Consider the following 17327-nt stretch of genomic DNA (forward strand, 5'->3'; position numbering starts at 1 on the left):
ATCTAAAAACTAGTCCCATGATACTCATCTTTCCTTTGGTATCACTGTCAGATATCCTCATTTTATGAAATAAACCTGTCGGAAAGTAAGGCTCAGAATAAACATATTTAGACATAAAAAATAAAATGTTATTCACAAAGGAAACTAAAGCCTGGTTTTCCATCTTTGTTAGGAAAACCATGCAACTCCTAAATAGTTGCACTAGTTTCATTCAGAAAATCCACCACTCCATACAGGCAACAGTCTAGGAGAGCAGGGTGCCTTATCTACAAGGGCTCAGTGAGAGACTTCTGAGTGATAATTTCATGCAATTTCTTCATCAGTACTAAAATATAACAACTCGAAGTATACTTCTTGTTGACAATGTGTCAAAAACACCATTACAAAAAGTACTACATTATATTATTTATAAGTTTTTGTCACTCAAGACAAAAATGAAATAGTAAATCGGATGTCATATTATATATTTCAAAAAACACAAGAAAGCCACGGAATTGGTCATTTAGAATACAGGTCTGTTTGTTTTTTTTCTTTTAAGAAAATGAAGACCAGGGTAGATAAATTTCATGTAAACATGATGCTAATATCTTTTCTTTTTCTTACACTTGCGGAACTTTTGGCTATATTCATTTCCTCTCTTGTTTTCTGTGCTACTATCACTGTCACTGGTTTGTTTTTGCCTCTTTCGTTTATTCGTCTGATAAAGGTCAGGGTCACTGGGTTGTTGGTGAGTCCATTCGTAAGAGCTGGGTCCAGCCTCCAGATCTGGAACACAATTTAGTGAAGACGTCGCAGACGTGCTGTTAGGAAGCGATATGGCCATCTCATAGTAAGGAAGCTGCAGGGCTGGATTATAGGCATGCCACTGCTGTGAAAAAAAAGACAATCATCTCACAAAACAAGCCCAAAACATTAAAAAAAAAAGAAGTTAACAGTTTACACGCATTATACAAATAACTACAGGCAAACTAAAAAACGCGTTAGGACAGTGACTTCAAGAGGAATACGGTAGTTCCCTTAAATGGTTAAAGGAAAGAGTTAAGGAAGTATACAAGCTTACTACAATATAGATTCCACCTTACAGAAATAGAATACAAGCCACACACACATCTTCTAGTAGCCGCAATACAGAAATAAAAAAGAAACAGGTGCCATTAATGATGTATTTTATTTATCCCCCCAAATCCCAAATATTGTCATTTCAACATGTAACAATATAAAAATTATTAATGAGATATTTTACTTTCCTTTTTCCCTATTAAGTCTTTGAAATTTGGTGTGCATCTTATACTTACAGCACATCTCAATTTGGATGCTACATTTTCATTGAAAATATTTGATCTGAATTTAGATTACCTAAACTTTACATTTGAAAAAGTAGATTCACATACCCAAGTTCCTGCAAATATTCTTAAAGATATTCTAATAACTGAACCAAGTATCTGTTTTTAAATTTTAATAAAAGTTAAAGTTAAATAAAACTAAAAACTCCACTCCTTAGTCTCACACGTGGCTAACGGCCACAGTATGGTGCAGCCGGTTTGTCAACTATTAAGATAGAGAGACCCATTTTTGTTTTTAACTCAAATTTCTAACTATTCAAAGTAGACTAAAGATTGATAGAGACAATATGAACTTGTGTGTGTGTGCACACACGTGTGTATGCATGTGCTGTGTGTCTGTGTGCTTCTCATCTTTACCAAGGATAAAAAATGCTGGGAAGAAGGATATTGACAGTTTTGGGTGAGAAATGGTTGTTTTTTAATATCTCACTGTAACTAAGAAATTTTTTTTCTAAAAGTTAAATTCTCATTTTCCTTAAGTTTACAAAATGAAAATGGCTATTTGAAAAATCTGAAGCTCACATATATGTTGGGTGCTCACACCAATCACACCCTGTGAATCACAATACCTGTGCATAGTCCCACACCTGCCACCAACAAGCTGTACTGTCTTGGGCCTACTGAGTAATATCCCTGGACCTCAATTTTACTATGTATAAAATGAGGAGTCGGAAGAAAAAAAATTTCCTAAATTCCCCTTTAACTTGTTGTGACCATAAGTATGATTTCTAGGCCAGAAATTATTATTATTATTATTATTATTATTGAGAGTCCCTGGAAATGCTGTCGTTTACTCTACCACTGAGAATCTAAATTAAATTAAAGTTTAAATGAGAACTCTCTACTCAAATTGTACTTGGACCACAACGCAGCATCACTACCATCAGCCCCTGTTGTGTTGACGCACTTGCTACAGTACCAGGTGTGAGGCTGGAGACGACTGTGTTAGAACAGACTGCCACTGGGGAGACAGTGCTCAGGGCAGCTTCTGCCTTCATCCCAGTTTAGATTTGAGAACCCTAAGTTCCATCACAGTCTGTATCATATTATATATTGAACCAAAGTATATCAAACTTACCATCTTCTGAAAGAAAAAATATTCTTGAGGTAAAGCTGCACTATTAATTGGAAAGAACTGCATGGGAAAGGAAGATCTGCCCACAACTTCTTCATTTCTTTGGGGAGGTAAGAGAAAAATTAATAAAAAGTTAGAATCCCTACACACAAATGTCCTTTTTTCTTAAAAAAAGGAAAAAAGCTCCTTGTAATTAAAAAACAAAGCTTCTCTAACACACCTAAGATTAACTTGAAACATATACACACAAATAATCAGATGTTATACTGGTAATGTAGTGACATAGTAGTACCTTAAGTCTTACTCATTGCTACATGTTGAAATCTCAGTATTTAGAGTCACATCTGGCTTTCTGACAGGAAAATGTTAAACAGCGTTATACGTGTATAAAGAAAAAGACACTTAGGTATGAGGAGAGCAAAGCAAGTCATTAGTAGTCACCAAAGGTACATTCAATCTTCTACAGATATAAAAAGTGAAAGAAATATAGAAATTTTCCTCAATTTATTGTTGAAGATATGTTTACTGTTTAACTATAAAAATTACGCTCGTTCCTAAATGGACTGCTAATGTTATCCACGTTTGTAGATTTCTTTCACACATAAATTAAGGTAATAAAAATCCCTAATTTAAAAACTGTGGTGAGCTGAAGTTTCATTTATAAGTGTTGCAATATTTGCTTCTCTGAAGATGTGTAATAAATTCCAGTTACAATTACTAGTTAGATTCTATAACTAGCCTTCACTTACCTACATGCTCCACAGCATTACACAATTTTAATGCTAATACTACTAATCCTTAGGAAAGGAGGTGTGCTGTGGGAAAGGCTGAAACTAACATAGGCAGAAGCAAAGCTGAGGGCAGGTGAACGACAGGAAGAGTCAGATGGATAGGCGGACATCCCATTTATAAGTGGTGAGAGTAGTATCGCAAAAACCAGTGGAAGAGTAAATTTAACTAAGGAAGGAATTAGGTGTCAGTTGTTATAAAAGAGTAAACTGAATAAGCATTGAAGCCACTGAATTATTGTTCAGAAGGTTTCTTCCTGATAACCTTTAAAACAGCACCTTCCATATAACAATGGGATTAAGAAGCACATAGGAAGTAAGGATATGAAGGATAAAAGATTTTTCAGGAAGAAGGGAAAAAATATAACAGTCTGATTTGGAGACAAGGTTGGAGGAGACCAGAACGTGTGTGTAGAGTAAGTGATAGTAAAGAAACAAATGAAAAGTGTAATGAAATTAGAGTGGGGAATACAGCTGGGAAGATATGACCTCAGTAGCAGAAGTGCTGAGACTAGCACCATTATGGAAACAGCTGCAGATTCTCTAAAACCACTATCTTTCCTATGTGAATCTCAGGGCATGCATCATTGTCTACAGAGATGAATCACATGTAAATTGGAAAGAGTTATGAGCTCAACTGTATCACTCCAAAATTTCTATGGTGAAGTCCTAACCCCCAATACATACCTCCGAATGTGATCTTATTTGGAACCAGGGTTGTTGCAGATGTAATTGGTTAAGACGAGGTCATACTGGAGTAGGATGAGCCACTAATCCAATAGGACTATTGTCTTCAGAAAAAGGGAAGTTTAAAGACAGGTATACACAGGAGAATATTGTATGAAGATCTGGGAGATGTGTCTACAAGCCAAGAAATATCAAGGACTGCCAAATAACCAGAAGACACTATGGGAGAGACACAGAACATTCTTTCTCATAGCCCTCAGAAGGAACTAATTCTGTGGACACCTTGTTCTTGGACTTCTAGCCTCCAGAACTGTGAGAAAATACATTTCTGTTGTTTAAACACCTCTTTGTGGTTATTTGTTATGGCAGCCCTAGTAAACTAATACAGGAATTATTTATTAAAAACAGAAGGCATAAGAGGCAATAGAAGCATAAAAGATGCTTTTCGAAGAAAGACCTGTGAAAGACTAAGGATACAACACGCACACCATTTTTCTCTGCACTTTACTTCTACGACACTATAACCTATTCTCATTATTCCTTTATAATGTAACAAATACTAGAAGATAAGGTACTACCAATGATGTATACTGTTAAGGAATATACATATAATTCTGATTTTCTTTCTTTCTTTTTTTTTTTAGAGATTTTATTTATTTGAGAGAGAGACAGCCAGTGAGAGAGGGAACACAAGCAGGGGGAGTGGGAGAGGAAGAAGCAGGCTCCCAGCGGAGCAGGGAGCCCAATGTGGGGCTCGATCCCAGGACTCTGGGATCACACCCTGGGCTGAAGGCAGACGCTTAATGACTCAGCCACCCAGGCGCCCCTAATTCTGATTTTCTACTCTAGAATTTGTGATGATTTAGTTTGTCAAACATAAATACAGAATACAAGAGTTATGACATCTTACAGTGCTTGTCTTTCTCCCTCTGCCCAAATAGAAATAGCTTGTTTTTTCCTAATTCCTTAGAAAAATGAGGTATGTTTTCCCACTAGTAGAAGAGAGGAAGCTCTCATATATATGGCTCAATTCACGAGTCTATAGTACGTTCCCTACCAACATAGTAAATCACTCCCCCCTTTCTGGTAACATTGGCTAAAAGTATTTACGGAATACCTGCTATATGTCCAGTATTTTAAATACATTGAATGTATTACAAAATTTGATTCTTACAATAATCTTTGAGGTATGATCCTTGTTTTAGAGATAGGTTACAGTTGGCGAAATAACCTGTCTAAAGTCATACCATTAATAAAGTGGGAGAAGCAAGATTTAAGTTCACATAATTTGATGTCAGCACCTACTTTTGAACTTCTCCTGATTTCACTGATACAGTGATGCTGGGAAGAATGAAGATGTGCAACACACCGTGTTTTATTTGCGATGCAAATAAAGATAAGCCTGTGTAATTGCCAGTCCTCAGAGGCACTCTCTTATGCCTCAGAGAGACAGGATTTTCAGCTACTGGTAGTTTACATGAGAATATTCAGTTCTGCAGCAGAAGACAAAAACAAACAAGATGGATGAAATGCTCGTAATAGACTCTAAGTAAGCCAGTAGTTTATGGGACAGAATAAGCAAGTCACTTGGGAGATACAGGCAGAATTTATAATATACGCTAAATACAGAGAGTAAATAAGTTAGTATCCTGTCAGACATGCTACAGATAGATTCAATCGATAATATGTGGAATAAGTAAGAGTGTTACTTATAGACAAAAAAGGAAAGAAACAGCAAGTCCTCATCATGTCACCCTTGGGCTAACAGTTATGTTGCTCTTCTTGTCTTTGCTCTGCCTCAGAAACTCAGATAAAATCTGGGTGTATCTGGCTGATTAACCAAGAAGTTACTTCTGTGGTCAGGTATATTTGACCCTAAGACTCTTTGAGAGAGCAGGTGAGTGACATTAGCTCCAAGAACTTTCCATCTGAAAGGATACACTTATTAAACCTTAAATCTAGCCCTCATAACCACACTAGCAGTAAGGAAGGCTGATGCGGCAGAGAAACACGGCACATGAATATTAGCCCAACCAGAACACAGCGTGCTAGTCCTTTGGTCCACTTGTACCCGATGCTAAGTGTGAGAATCTATCTGGGATCTTTCCTGTTGCTTTTCACTGTGTCTTCTAAATTGGTTTAATAAATGGTGTTATTTGAACATCTTAATTCAGTTTCAGAGCCTTTCTGTTCCATGACCCTTGGGATAGCTTGCTGACAGTGTCTTTAGAGCTTACCATTGCATCAAGAAATCAGCCAAAACAGAATTTTAGAATATTTGGAAAACTATCATAAAGAAGTTCTAAAAAGTAGTACAATAAATAACAGAATGGCTTAATGTCAGAAGGCTTAATTTCAAGCCTAGCAACGATCACTTTTTCATCTTTATGACCCTGAAAATTAGCTAACTTTTACATCTCTGTTTATTCAAGTATAAGATTTGGATAATAGCATCTCTATGATCCATCACAATGACACCTTGGAAGCTTAAGTGATTTAATATCTACGAAAAGCACAAGGAAAACCATAGAGAACACGAGAAATATAAATCTTTCTCACTACTGAAAATATTAAAACTGAACTTTAAATCAAAATACTTCACCACTTTTCATCATTTCAGAAAAAAGTGAATTGCTTAATTTTATCCTATGTCTAAATAGTAAGGTTTTACAATAGTTCAGAATATATAAAAACTATTTCTCATATAAGAACATATTTATTTACTTTATTTTTTTGAAAAAATATTTTTAATTACCTGTAGCTGTGTGAATTTATCTTAACACAGCTCTCAAAACTTTGGTTAGCTGGTTCAGAAGAGCGAGAGCTCCCTATAGAAGAAAAAAAATACCAGATTAGTTCATGGTACAATTTTTTGGAGTTCTACTGCTAAACGACAGAAAAACTCCAAACCTAAAAGGATATGGCATTGGTTAAAATTCCTTAATCATATAAGGTACATGAATATATCTTTGATCTCCCAAGTGATATTTACAGACTGTTTACATTACTACAAATGACTGAATTATAATCAAGCTTTGTCCAAAGCAATGGCTGTACAGAAGAATGATACTGACATGGGACCATAAGATACATGATGCTGTGTTGTTCTACACACTTGTAGACTAACAATGGCAAAAATTAGTGTTCTCTGCATCTTGTGGAGAATGCATGAGTTCTCTAAACTACTCCGTAAGGTGGATGCAAGCCTACAGAGGATGCTGAGCAGTGGCTGGGACGAGTTGGAACGGAGTGCATCCTGGCCCACTTTACATGTCTGTGTGAGTTACCCGAACAGTACTTGAAAGCATGATACAGCCAATTACCTTTGCAAAATCATTAAATATAAATAAAAGAAAGAAACACAAGGAGAAACCTTTTTCCTTTGCAATGAGGTATTGTTTTCTTACTATCTGTTTTTAGTATAACAACAGGAAAAAAACGAACAAAGGATACATCAATCAGCTCGCATCATTTCGGGGAGGGAGGCAACAAAAGCATCACAAACACTGCAATAAGCATAAGCATCACCTCTATCCGTCCCTCAAAACATGAAAGAGGTAGAGTACTAGTACAGTGCTCTCTGATATCTAATCAGTTCTTGACAGGTGTGTAGTAGAAGGCATTTGAGGTCATTCATGTCTGGAAGCTCTCCTCCACAGTGAATGAGGGTCACTCTGCAGCCACTTTTGGCCAGCTACTCCTGCAGGGCTTAGATCTAGGGCAATATGTAGAGTATGGTGTTACCAGGAGAATGACTAAGGCACTCATTCTGCATTCCAAACAGTAGGTATTTGATACCATACACTAGCATTGACAAGAAGATTAGCAAATGGCCTTGATGTATAAAAGGCTAGAGCTGTGTGTCCCCAATTCATTTAGATTTGCTTAATTTAAAACAGCCAATAGCAACTATCACAGCTACTTGCTGGCTGGTATTAAGATAGAACAGTTTAAATTTTAATATAGAAAAGATGCTATAGGATTGGCAATACTTGTTAATCATATAACATTATGAATGGCTACATGTATTCTGAGAAAATTTAACAGAGACAACAGGAGCACTTTTTTGGTCTTACGTTATATAGAAAACACAATGTTCACACCTTCGAGAACAACACCATCGATAAAACACACTTGGAAGATTCATCAGTGGCAAGACCTACCAAATCGATACTGTACATTAATTGGTCTTCCATATAAACGAATTCCATTCAGCAAAGCTATGGCGTAAGACACCGATTCAGGGTGTTTAAAGCAGACAAATCCAAAAGTCTTCGGCTTTCCTTCTCTGTCTTTGCATATAGTCACTTTGGTTAATGGCCCAGCCTATAAAAAACTTAAAAATTATTCTCTCATAAATCTAAAGATTTTTTTTTTACATTCAGATAAATCAAGTATATTCAACTTCAGACTTCAAAAATATCTGTTAGCCATATTTGCTTTATGTAGCTCTGCGAATAATGCATTTTCCTAACAGTAAATATCATATTTCATCACACTTTCTGATATTTTTTGGCTTATCAAAGAAACATTCATGGTGTTAAGAACAGAAAATTTTAGGTGATAGTTCCAAATCTTAGAAGAAAAGATATGCTACCCTCTGTTAGGTTTAACAAAACAATTTAAAGACCATTTAAATCTAAGAATAAAATACTATTTTATCTCCATATATATTAACTGTGTATAACTTAAAAGCAAATTGAAATGACAAACCTAAGTTAGTTTACAAGTGAGCCTAAAAAAGTGTTATATTGTAGCATGGCCTAATTTTTTTGTCAAAGTTAAAAATTTTGACAAGAGAGGGCGCCTGGGTAGCGCAGTTGTTAGGCAGCTGCCTTCGGCTCAGGGCGTGATCCCGGTGTTGTGGAATCGAGTCCCACATCGGGCTCCTCTGCTGGGAGCCTGCTTCTTCCTTTCCCACTCCCCCTGTTCGTGTTCCCTCCCTCGCTGGCTGTCTATCTCTGTCAAATAAATAAATTAAAAAAAAATTTTTTTGACAAGAGAAACTAATTTATAATGTGTTTTGACCTAATAATCCCATTTGGTAAATATTCCCAAAGGAAAAAAATATTTTAGTATGTTTATGACTTCTGAGTAGGTGCATTGCTTATATGAGTGAAAAATTAGAAAGATTCTAATCCCAACAATGGGAGAATATTATTCCATCACGTATTACTAAATTGGAATAAAACAAAATAAATTGAAAATAATCAGACTGTATTGATAGTAAAACCTATAATTAGCAAAAGACAGTAAAAAAGAATACCGTAAAAAGATATTAATTACAACTAAAAAATTACATGTCCCCCATGATAATGATTACAGGAGGCACCCACAAAGACTTATAAGCAACTAAGGTTTAATGGCAAATGGCTCATACTTTTCAATTGTACTTTAATGATTGATTACTTTGTCGAGTAGGATAAAGAAATTGCTTTTATTCTAAAGAAAAATGTTAACTATCATCTTTAAAATGATACTATATTTTAAGATTCAGTGCCTCTCTCTTTTTTTTTCTCATTTTCTGCTTTCTCAGGGACTAGCTGATTCCCTCTGGCTTCAAGGACCACTTCGTCAACAAATCTATTTTTTACACTCATGCCTCTTAGAGACCTCTGTGTGACTGTTCTTCAGATTCAACATATTTCAAACTGAATTCATTATCCTTCTCCTCCAAATCTCTACTTCAGTATTTCTTAGGCAAAAGTACAAAGACTTTAAACCTGATTTTCTCACTTCAAAGGATAATTAGAAATTTGAAAGAAACTAGTAAAAGGATAAATATACAGTAATAAACCAATTTTAATCAGTACTGTTCTACTACATATATTAAATATATGAAATCACAAATGAACAGATATGTTTAAACGCTCTGAATTTTACAAATTGAAGATATACCAAAGCATTTCTAAAGATAAATTTCAATAAAACTTGCTTGTAGTAACAATCCCATCATCTTTTAGTCTTTTTGAAGACTAAGTTCATGTGTTTTAAAAAGCCTTTCTAAAAGACACCTCGCTTTAGCAAATCCTTACAGAATACAGAAGGACCTAGGCAAAAATAGAAACATATGCTTGGTTGCCTGATCTGTTAAAAGAGATGAACATTTTGTTTAGGTAGAAATTATTTTAAAAAATGAGGGACGCCTGGGTGGCTCAGTCATTAAGCGTCTGCCTTCAGCTCAGGGCGTGATCCTGGCATTCTGGGATCGAGCCCCGCATCAGGCTCCTCCACTAGGAGCCTGCTTCTTCCTCTCCCACTCCTCCTGCTTGTGTTCCCTCTCTCGCTGCCTGTCTCTCTCTCCCTGTCAAATAAATAAATAAAATCTATCTATCTATAGTGTAGATCCATACAATTCATATCGATCCAGTTCCTACTGACTAGAAATAATGTATGTGCATGTTTGGAGCCTTTATGTCTATCCCTAACCCTCTCACGAATTCCCCTCCTCCTTTTTGGAGGCTCAACATGAGCGAAACCAGGGGAAAAAGAACTATAAGGTTTTTTCTTTCTTTCTGTCTTCCTTTTTTTTTAAATTTTTTTTTATTGTTTGTGATAAGTTTCAAATGATATTGGGGTAAATAACTATAGGAAAAGACAACTATCAGAGCAGATTAAAAAGGCAAATTTAAAATGATGGCAAATTAGAAAAGTAAGCATAAAACCCTTAAAATCAGCAATATTTTTCAAATAATAAAGTTTTATTTTCAGGAAAGGAAACTGTTGTTTCCGGGGGAGGAATTCTCTTTATCAAGTTGTGTGTATCTGAAATTAACAGAAGACAGAAACAAAGTTAGGGCCTTTCAAAAACTATGTAGAGAACCCTTTTCACCACTGGTACTCTTACTTAATCCTAGAAATTTAGCTTTCTATTGTCTGCCTTGGAACTTGTCCTTATTCTGGTAGGGGAAGTCATTCTTTCTCGATTATTCTTGATATTAGTATTAGTAGTATTAGTAATAGTACTGCTATTAGAGGTAGCCATAGCAGCAGCAAACACTAGAAATGTCAAGCTCAAGTTTGTTTTACCTGGATTAATTTATTTAATCTTCACATCACATCATATTGTAGATGCTATTACTACCATTTGACATTTAAAGAAACTGCAGTACTGAGATAGTCATTTACTTGCCCAAAGTCACATAGACATTAGACATTATGACATTAGAGTTCATACTCCCAAACAACTTCACTATATTATGTATCCTTCTCTTTTTAGATTATCCTAAATTATGGTAATTAATTTGAAATTTCCCCTTTTAGAAAGACCAAGGGCTATCTCTTAAATTTGTATGTTCTTAAATTTGTAATCTTACTTCGTGTTTGTCATGTAATGGCTAGATGAATGGCTGGATGAGTAGATCTCTTTATAAGTGACACCTACATGTATACAACAGTTGAGTGTTTACAGGGGACCGAAGGCTTACTCATGGAGGTCCTAAGTCTCGAAAAGTTTCCAAAAGGTCCTCTTGGTATGAAATATAGGGAACTGCCAGGGAATCAATTGGTCATAGTCATGATTTGACTGTCCGAATCATTAAATCTTACTTACCATATTGGAGTAAAAACATCCTCCACATGAAAGGCTTTGGGGGAATAAGTAATGTATACCTTACAAAATGTATACATTTTAAAATCTATACAAATCATTTCGCTGGATGTAAGGCGTGAGGGTGCTTATTACCTGAAGGAAGGTAGTGACAAGACCGTTTTTTATTTTGCCGTAGACACCCAAGGCCCAGGCAGTCTCTCCGCGAAGCCCCTACGCAAGGCTGGGGGGAGCCAAGTCACTGCCCACCCCCAGGGCTCTACAGTGAGGATGGCGATGGGGCGCATAGTATATTACTTCACCACCAGCTGCTCACCTAGGGGCAGGTGTGGCAAAACGGAACTAAATTATACACCTAGGCACAGGATGCGGCGGGAAGGGGGCCGGACTCCCGGTGGTCCAGGTGCGCCCCGCCCCTCGGACTGCGCTTCCGGCTCGACGCTCCCCGCTCGTCCGCCGCTCCCCACTCGTCCGCCGCTCCCCACTCGTCCGCCGCTCCCCACCCCTCCGCCGCCCCCCGCCGAGGATACCTGAAGGAACAGCTCGTAAAGAATCTCTTCCCGTACTCGGGCCTCTAAATTCCCCACAAACACCGTCCTGTCGGCCTCCTCCTGAGCAGGGAACATCCCTCCGGTCTCAGCCCGAGGATGGAGGTCTCCAGACCCCGCCCCCTCTCGTCGCTTTTCTGCGCCGCTTGGAGTAGGGTAGCCGGCCGGCGACAGGAGCGCGCGCGCTGGGGGCGGGGCGAGGCTGCGGGGCCACGCCCCCCAGAGGCTTGCGGGGCCGCCCACCGCACAGTCATGCTGCCCCGGATCTCTCCGGGACCCTAGAAGAGTGAGTGAGAATAAAAAAGGTTACCGGGCTCGGAGCTTTGTCCTCTTGCTTGTGGAGTGTCTTCCATTTTCCTAGGCACAGCATTATTAATTGACTTTGGATTTATTCAATCAGCATTTTTTTTTAAAGATTTTATTTATTTATTCGACAGAGATAGAGACAGCGAGAGAGGGAACACAAGCAGGGGGAGTGGGAGAGTAAGAAGCAGGCTCATAGCGGAGGAGCCTGATGTGGGGCTCGATCCCGTAACGCCGGGATCACGCCCTGAGCTGAAGGCAGACGCTTAACTGCTGTGCCACCCAGGCGCCCCTCAATCAACATTTTCAATAAAATGTCTGTGGAGATGTTTTAAGACTACTAGCTGCAGTACTGGAGCTCCCAGGTTAACGGGGGAAGATTTGTTTCCAAAGAGTGAATGAATAAATCGTTAGGAGTTTGAATTTATATTCTATACAAAATACTTTTTTGAAAGAATAAATCCATGCTGCATGGATATGTATGTGAAATACAATAGAGTCCTAGAATTAAAGTTTATTTACCCTGGAAGCGCACCCTAGAGAAGTCTTTGAAAATGGGCACAGAGGCTTTAGGTGGACTCCAGAAGGCATTGGAAAACTTGAGGAAATGGCTTCTACCGAGGAACACTACCGAGAGTATAGCAAGTTTTGTGACTGAAGCCAGAATTTTTGAGGATAGCTGCGGGCGCTTGTAGCGGGATCCATTGATTGTACCTTGTATCAGGGCTGTACTTTGTATACAATGACCAGAGTGAGTAATTAATTCTTACTTGAGGAGGGTTAGGGAAAAAAAAAATCCTAAAAAAAATAAAGGTAAGTAAAAGAAAGGAAGAAGAGGGGCGCCTGGGTGGCTCAATCATTAAGCGTCTGCCTTTGGCTCAGGGCGTGAACCTGGCGTTCTGGGATCGACTGGCTCCTCCGCTGAGAGCCTGCTTCTTCCTCTCCCACTCCCCCTGCTTGTGTTCCCTCTCTCGCTGGCTGTCTCTCTCTCTGTCAAATAAATAAGTAAAATCTGAAAAAAAAAAAGATTTCTTCTTACTCAGATTATCAGTAGTTGGATAAATGAACTGTCAGAACTAACTGTTCGCTTGGCTTTCTTTCTGAAGAATCCATATGGCTATGAAAGACCCTGAAATTATCCTGTAAATATACAAGTAATCAGGACATCATTTGGCTATTAGTTAGGAGTGGTGATAATTCATTTTGCATTGAGGAGTCATGGAAGTTTATTTGGTTGGTGGACCAAAAAACCATCTTTTCTAATGAAAAGGAACACATCTTTGGAACCCTGGTTTCTAATTTAACTCTGACATTAATTTTATTACTTTAAATAAGTAATTTCACTTTTTGGAAATCAAGTTCTATTTCTTAAAGAGTGGATTGGGCTAACGTAGTTACAGTACTTCATTTTTTGAATGCTAGCTATTTGCCAGGCACTGTCTTTAATCCTTGGGAAACAAAGGTTAAGTATGCAGATCTGTCCTCCTAAAGCTTTCAGCATAATGAGAGAGACAGACTTCCCATACAAATAAATACAAAATGATGTGTCGGTAACTTCAGTAGTCACCTTCTGTTGATATCCTAAGTATTTAAGTCCTGTCTCCATTTTTCCTTTCTTTCCTCTGTCATCAACGTTGTTGTGGTAGGGTAAGAGGGAATTAAGGAAACTAGCACATTGTAGTTACATAACAAATATATGTTAATAAATGAATGGACACCTGAAGGTCTCAATTATGTGTAAAACTATTGATTTTTTAAATTCATTTATCTCATAAATCTTATCCAAATGAACATATTTCCTCTTTAACTTCCCCTCAGTCACAGCTGATCTAGGAGTCGGATCTTCAGGTTTCATTGTAAAATTTTCAGTGCGCGTATCTGATTGTGAATGATATAAACCTTTAGCTGTATTTACATATATATATATATAAAATATATAAATTAACAGTCATGTTGTGTTGCTGCACTGAAGTTTGCATCATTTTTTTTTTTTTTTTTTACAAATGTGTGTGATTTTGGTGTTCGTATCACATCCTCTTTCTTTTGGCAGGACCTGAGTTTATGGTGCTTATACTTTTAGAGTAACTTTTTTAATGTTACAAGCTTTGAAAGTTAGGTATGCAGTTAGCTGTTTATTCAGAGTTTGACGTATATATATATCATTTTTCTAATTTAAGCTTACTGCATTTTCTAACTTATATTGAATGAACACATTGTAATAAACCTAGCAGTAGCTAAAAAATTATTCTCAGCATTTCCTGGACCATTACTCAAATATAAGATTTAATGGGTTAAATGCATGGAACACTATAAAGAATTAGCCTTCCTTCACTCATATCAGGATGTTTTACACTGCTAACTTTATTCAAAAATGAAAATGTTTATATATATAACATGTGTAAAACTATAAGCCATGTATATAAGTCTATCTATCTATCTGTCTATCTAAAACTAGAGCTTCTTTCTACCTTTCTTTGCCCAGCTGACTCTTACTCTCTTTTGTAGTTCAACCCACACAGCATCTCCTACAAGGCTTCCCTGAACTCTGCACCCTAGATTGGCTGGCTGCCCTGCTGTGTGGTGCCATGGTTCCATAGATACACCTTTTTCAAGCCCTCCTCACTGTGAATTGCTATAGGGTAAATATATTTCAGTACCTATGTGGATGTATCATAAATAGTTGTTGACATAATACAGTTTGAATAAATGAATGTCTCTACTTTGTATGTCCCACTACATTATGCCTGGAAATCAGTACTTACTTAATAAAAGTTGCATAAATGAATGAGTGAATGGAGAAATTTGATAAATTAGTGTTAAGGAATTCTAGTGGATGCTTTTTCTAAAATTGACCTCACTTTTGTCTTCACTTTTTTCCTATCCTCATTTTTAATTTATTCTGATTTTCCTAGCCATATTTGTCCTAAGTAAATATAGCTTTTTTGTTTGCTTTACTTGTATTAGATGCTTTTTGTAAAGAAATATTTTTAATGTTTAAAGAAATAAATAAAGTAAGAAAACATCCATAAGTCTACCATGCAGAGACAAACATTTTGGAGGAGAACCGTCCTAACTTTGATCTATGCATATATATGTAAAACATATTATAATTTTACTATACATACTTTTTTTTTAGCTTGCCTTTTCTTTCCTTGAACTACATAATGGAGACTTTCTATACCAATTAATATTGATTTATCTACATTATTAATTTTAATCCACAATATGTGCATAATTAGACTAATCCCCCACTGTTAGACATTTACATTGTTGCCGTTTTTTAGCCATTATAAAAATGCTGAGATTAACATCCTTTCTTATATGTCTTTGTGCACATGTGTTAGTATTTCTGTGGAAAAATATCTTGGGTGTTTGCTGAATCAAAGGGTAAGACCATTAAACATTTTGACACATATTGCTAAATTATACAAAAAGATTGTGCCAAAATATATTCTGATAAACAATGACTCCCCCATCTCAGTATATACTACTCAACTACCTATTATAATTACCTGTAAAGTGCTTGGTACATAAGGCTCAATCAGTTTTATATCTTCATCCTTATCATCCTCATCATCCTCATTATTACTTTTATCATATTATTTATATTGTATCCATGTCTGTAAGCTTAAAATCTTTTTTTTTTAAATTTTATTTATTTATTCGACAGAGATAGAGACAGTCAGCGAGAGAGGGAACACAAGCAGGGGGAGTGGGAGAGGAAGAAGCAGGCTCATAGCGGAGGAGCCTGATGTGGGGCTCGATCCCACAACGCCGGGATCATACCCTGAGCCTGAGGCAGAAGCTTAACCGCTGTGCTACCCAGGCACCCCTTAAAATCATTTTTTATTTCAAAAGAGGCCTAAATAAGCATGGAACTATTCTCTTACTAAACTGTAGATATTTTATATAATTTGCCTTCTCAATATTTTACTAGTTAATGCAATGGACATTAATCTCAATTTTATCGCTATTGACAGTAAGTAAAAAATATGAAAACAGTATAGTTTTTTATATTTTGAAACTCTGCTATGTATTGTACTGTCTTAAATGCCAAGTTGATATTTTCAATATGAGCTCTTCAGAATGGTGAATATGAAATAACATATAAGATTAATATTTCAATGTCACATCGAAAGTACAAAATAAAATAAAAATTATGTGTTAAATAGGAAAGATTTATTTTATAAGTATAAACTTGTTAAGAATCTCTTTTAACATATATGGCTCTTTTTTTTTTAAAGATTTTATTTATTCATTTGAGAGAGAGAATGCACACAAGCAGGGGGAGAGACAGACACACCGCTGAGCAGGGATCCTGCTGCTGTGGGGCTCAATCCCAGGACCTGGAGATCATGACCTGAGCCGAAGGCAGATGCTTAACCATTGGAGCCACCCAGCGCCCCATGAATGATATTTATATTACCTTTCTTCACTCATTCTAAAATGATGTGGTTTATTCCTATCTTTGTTAGAGAAGTGCATTGGTGGTCTCCAGTCAAATTAGTAGTGGACTCCTAAAAATGAAGTCTCACATAAAATCCCTAGAGATCAACAGTTTAAATTGATAAATTTTAAATTTTACATGGTTTTTAAATGAATACCTCTTTTTGTTTGTGGATTCTTTGAAATACCTCCCAGACCTCCATTAGTTTCTGCTGATCAATGATATGAATTAGGCACTTCTGTTCTTAAAGTATTTTTGGAAATTTATAGAGACTTGAATTCATAAAAAACAAATTTAACTTTTGAACTGATAACATGTTTACTTAAACCAGTTCTCTGTTTTCCGGACCTTTAAAATCCATTGCTGGAAGGAAAATAAGGGGGAAAACAAAGTAAACATGTGAAAAACAACTATAATTTAAAAATGTTGTATTAAAAACAAAAAATATTTTTTATTTTCCAGTTGTAGAACCCAAGGACAAGCTAGCATTTTGAATTTTAAAATAGCCACTAAGTTTGGGTTATAAAATTACACAAACATGAAAAAGTCATATTTTATATTTGACAGCTTGATGGATATGGATTTTA

The 17327-nt window shown here is 36.6% G+C and overlaps 2 protein-coding genes across 2 annotated transcripts in view; one reads left to right on the plus strand and one right to left on the minus strand.

Annotated features, from left to right (window-relative positions):
• Positions 1 to 390: 390 nt before the first annotated feature.
• Positions 391 to 12180, minus strand: RBM11 (RNA binding motif protein 11). The gene is made up of 5 exons (XM_002914441.4): positions 11973 to 12180; positions 8057 to 8219; positions 6649 to 6721; positions 2422 to 2518; positions 391 to 868 (listed from the first exon to the last, which is right to left on the minus strand). Exons 1-5 carry the CDS (start codon positions 12066 to 12068, stop codon positions 581 to 583), a joined length of 717 nt encoding a protein of 238 aa, XP_002914487.1. The 5' UTR covers positions 12069 to 12180; the 3' UTR covers positions 391 to 580.
• The window catches only part of LIPI (lipase I), a 57751-nt gene continuing 52571 nt past the window's right edge, over positions 12148 to 17327 (plus strand). Inside the window, exons 1-2 of the mRNA XM_034656787.1 lie at positions 12148 to 12276; positions 14799 to 14932. The gene's annotated coding sequence lies outside the window, so the exon portion shown is untranslated. The remainder of the gene's footprint in view (positions 12277 to 14798; positions 14933 to 17327) is intronic.

Source organism: Ailuropoda melanoleuca, chromosome 1, assembly GCF_002007445.2.
Source record: "Ailuropoda melanoleuca isolate Jingjing chromosome 1, ASM200744v2, whole genome shotgun sequence".
NCBI lineage: Eukaryota > Metazoa > Chordata > Mammalia > Carnivora > Ursidae > Ailuropoda > Ailuropoda melanoleuca.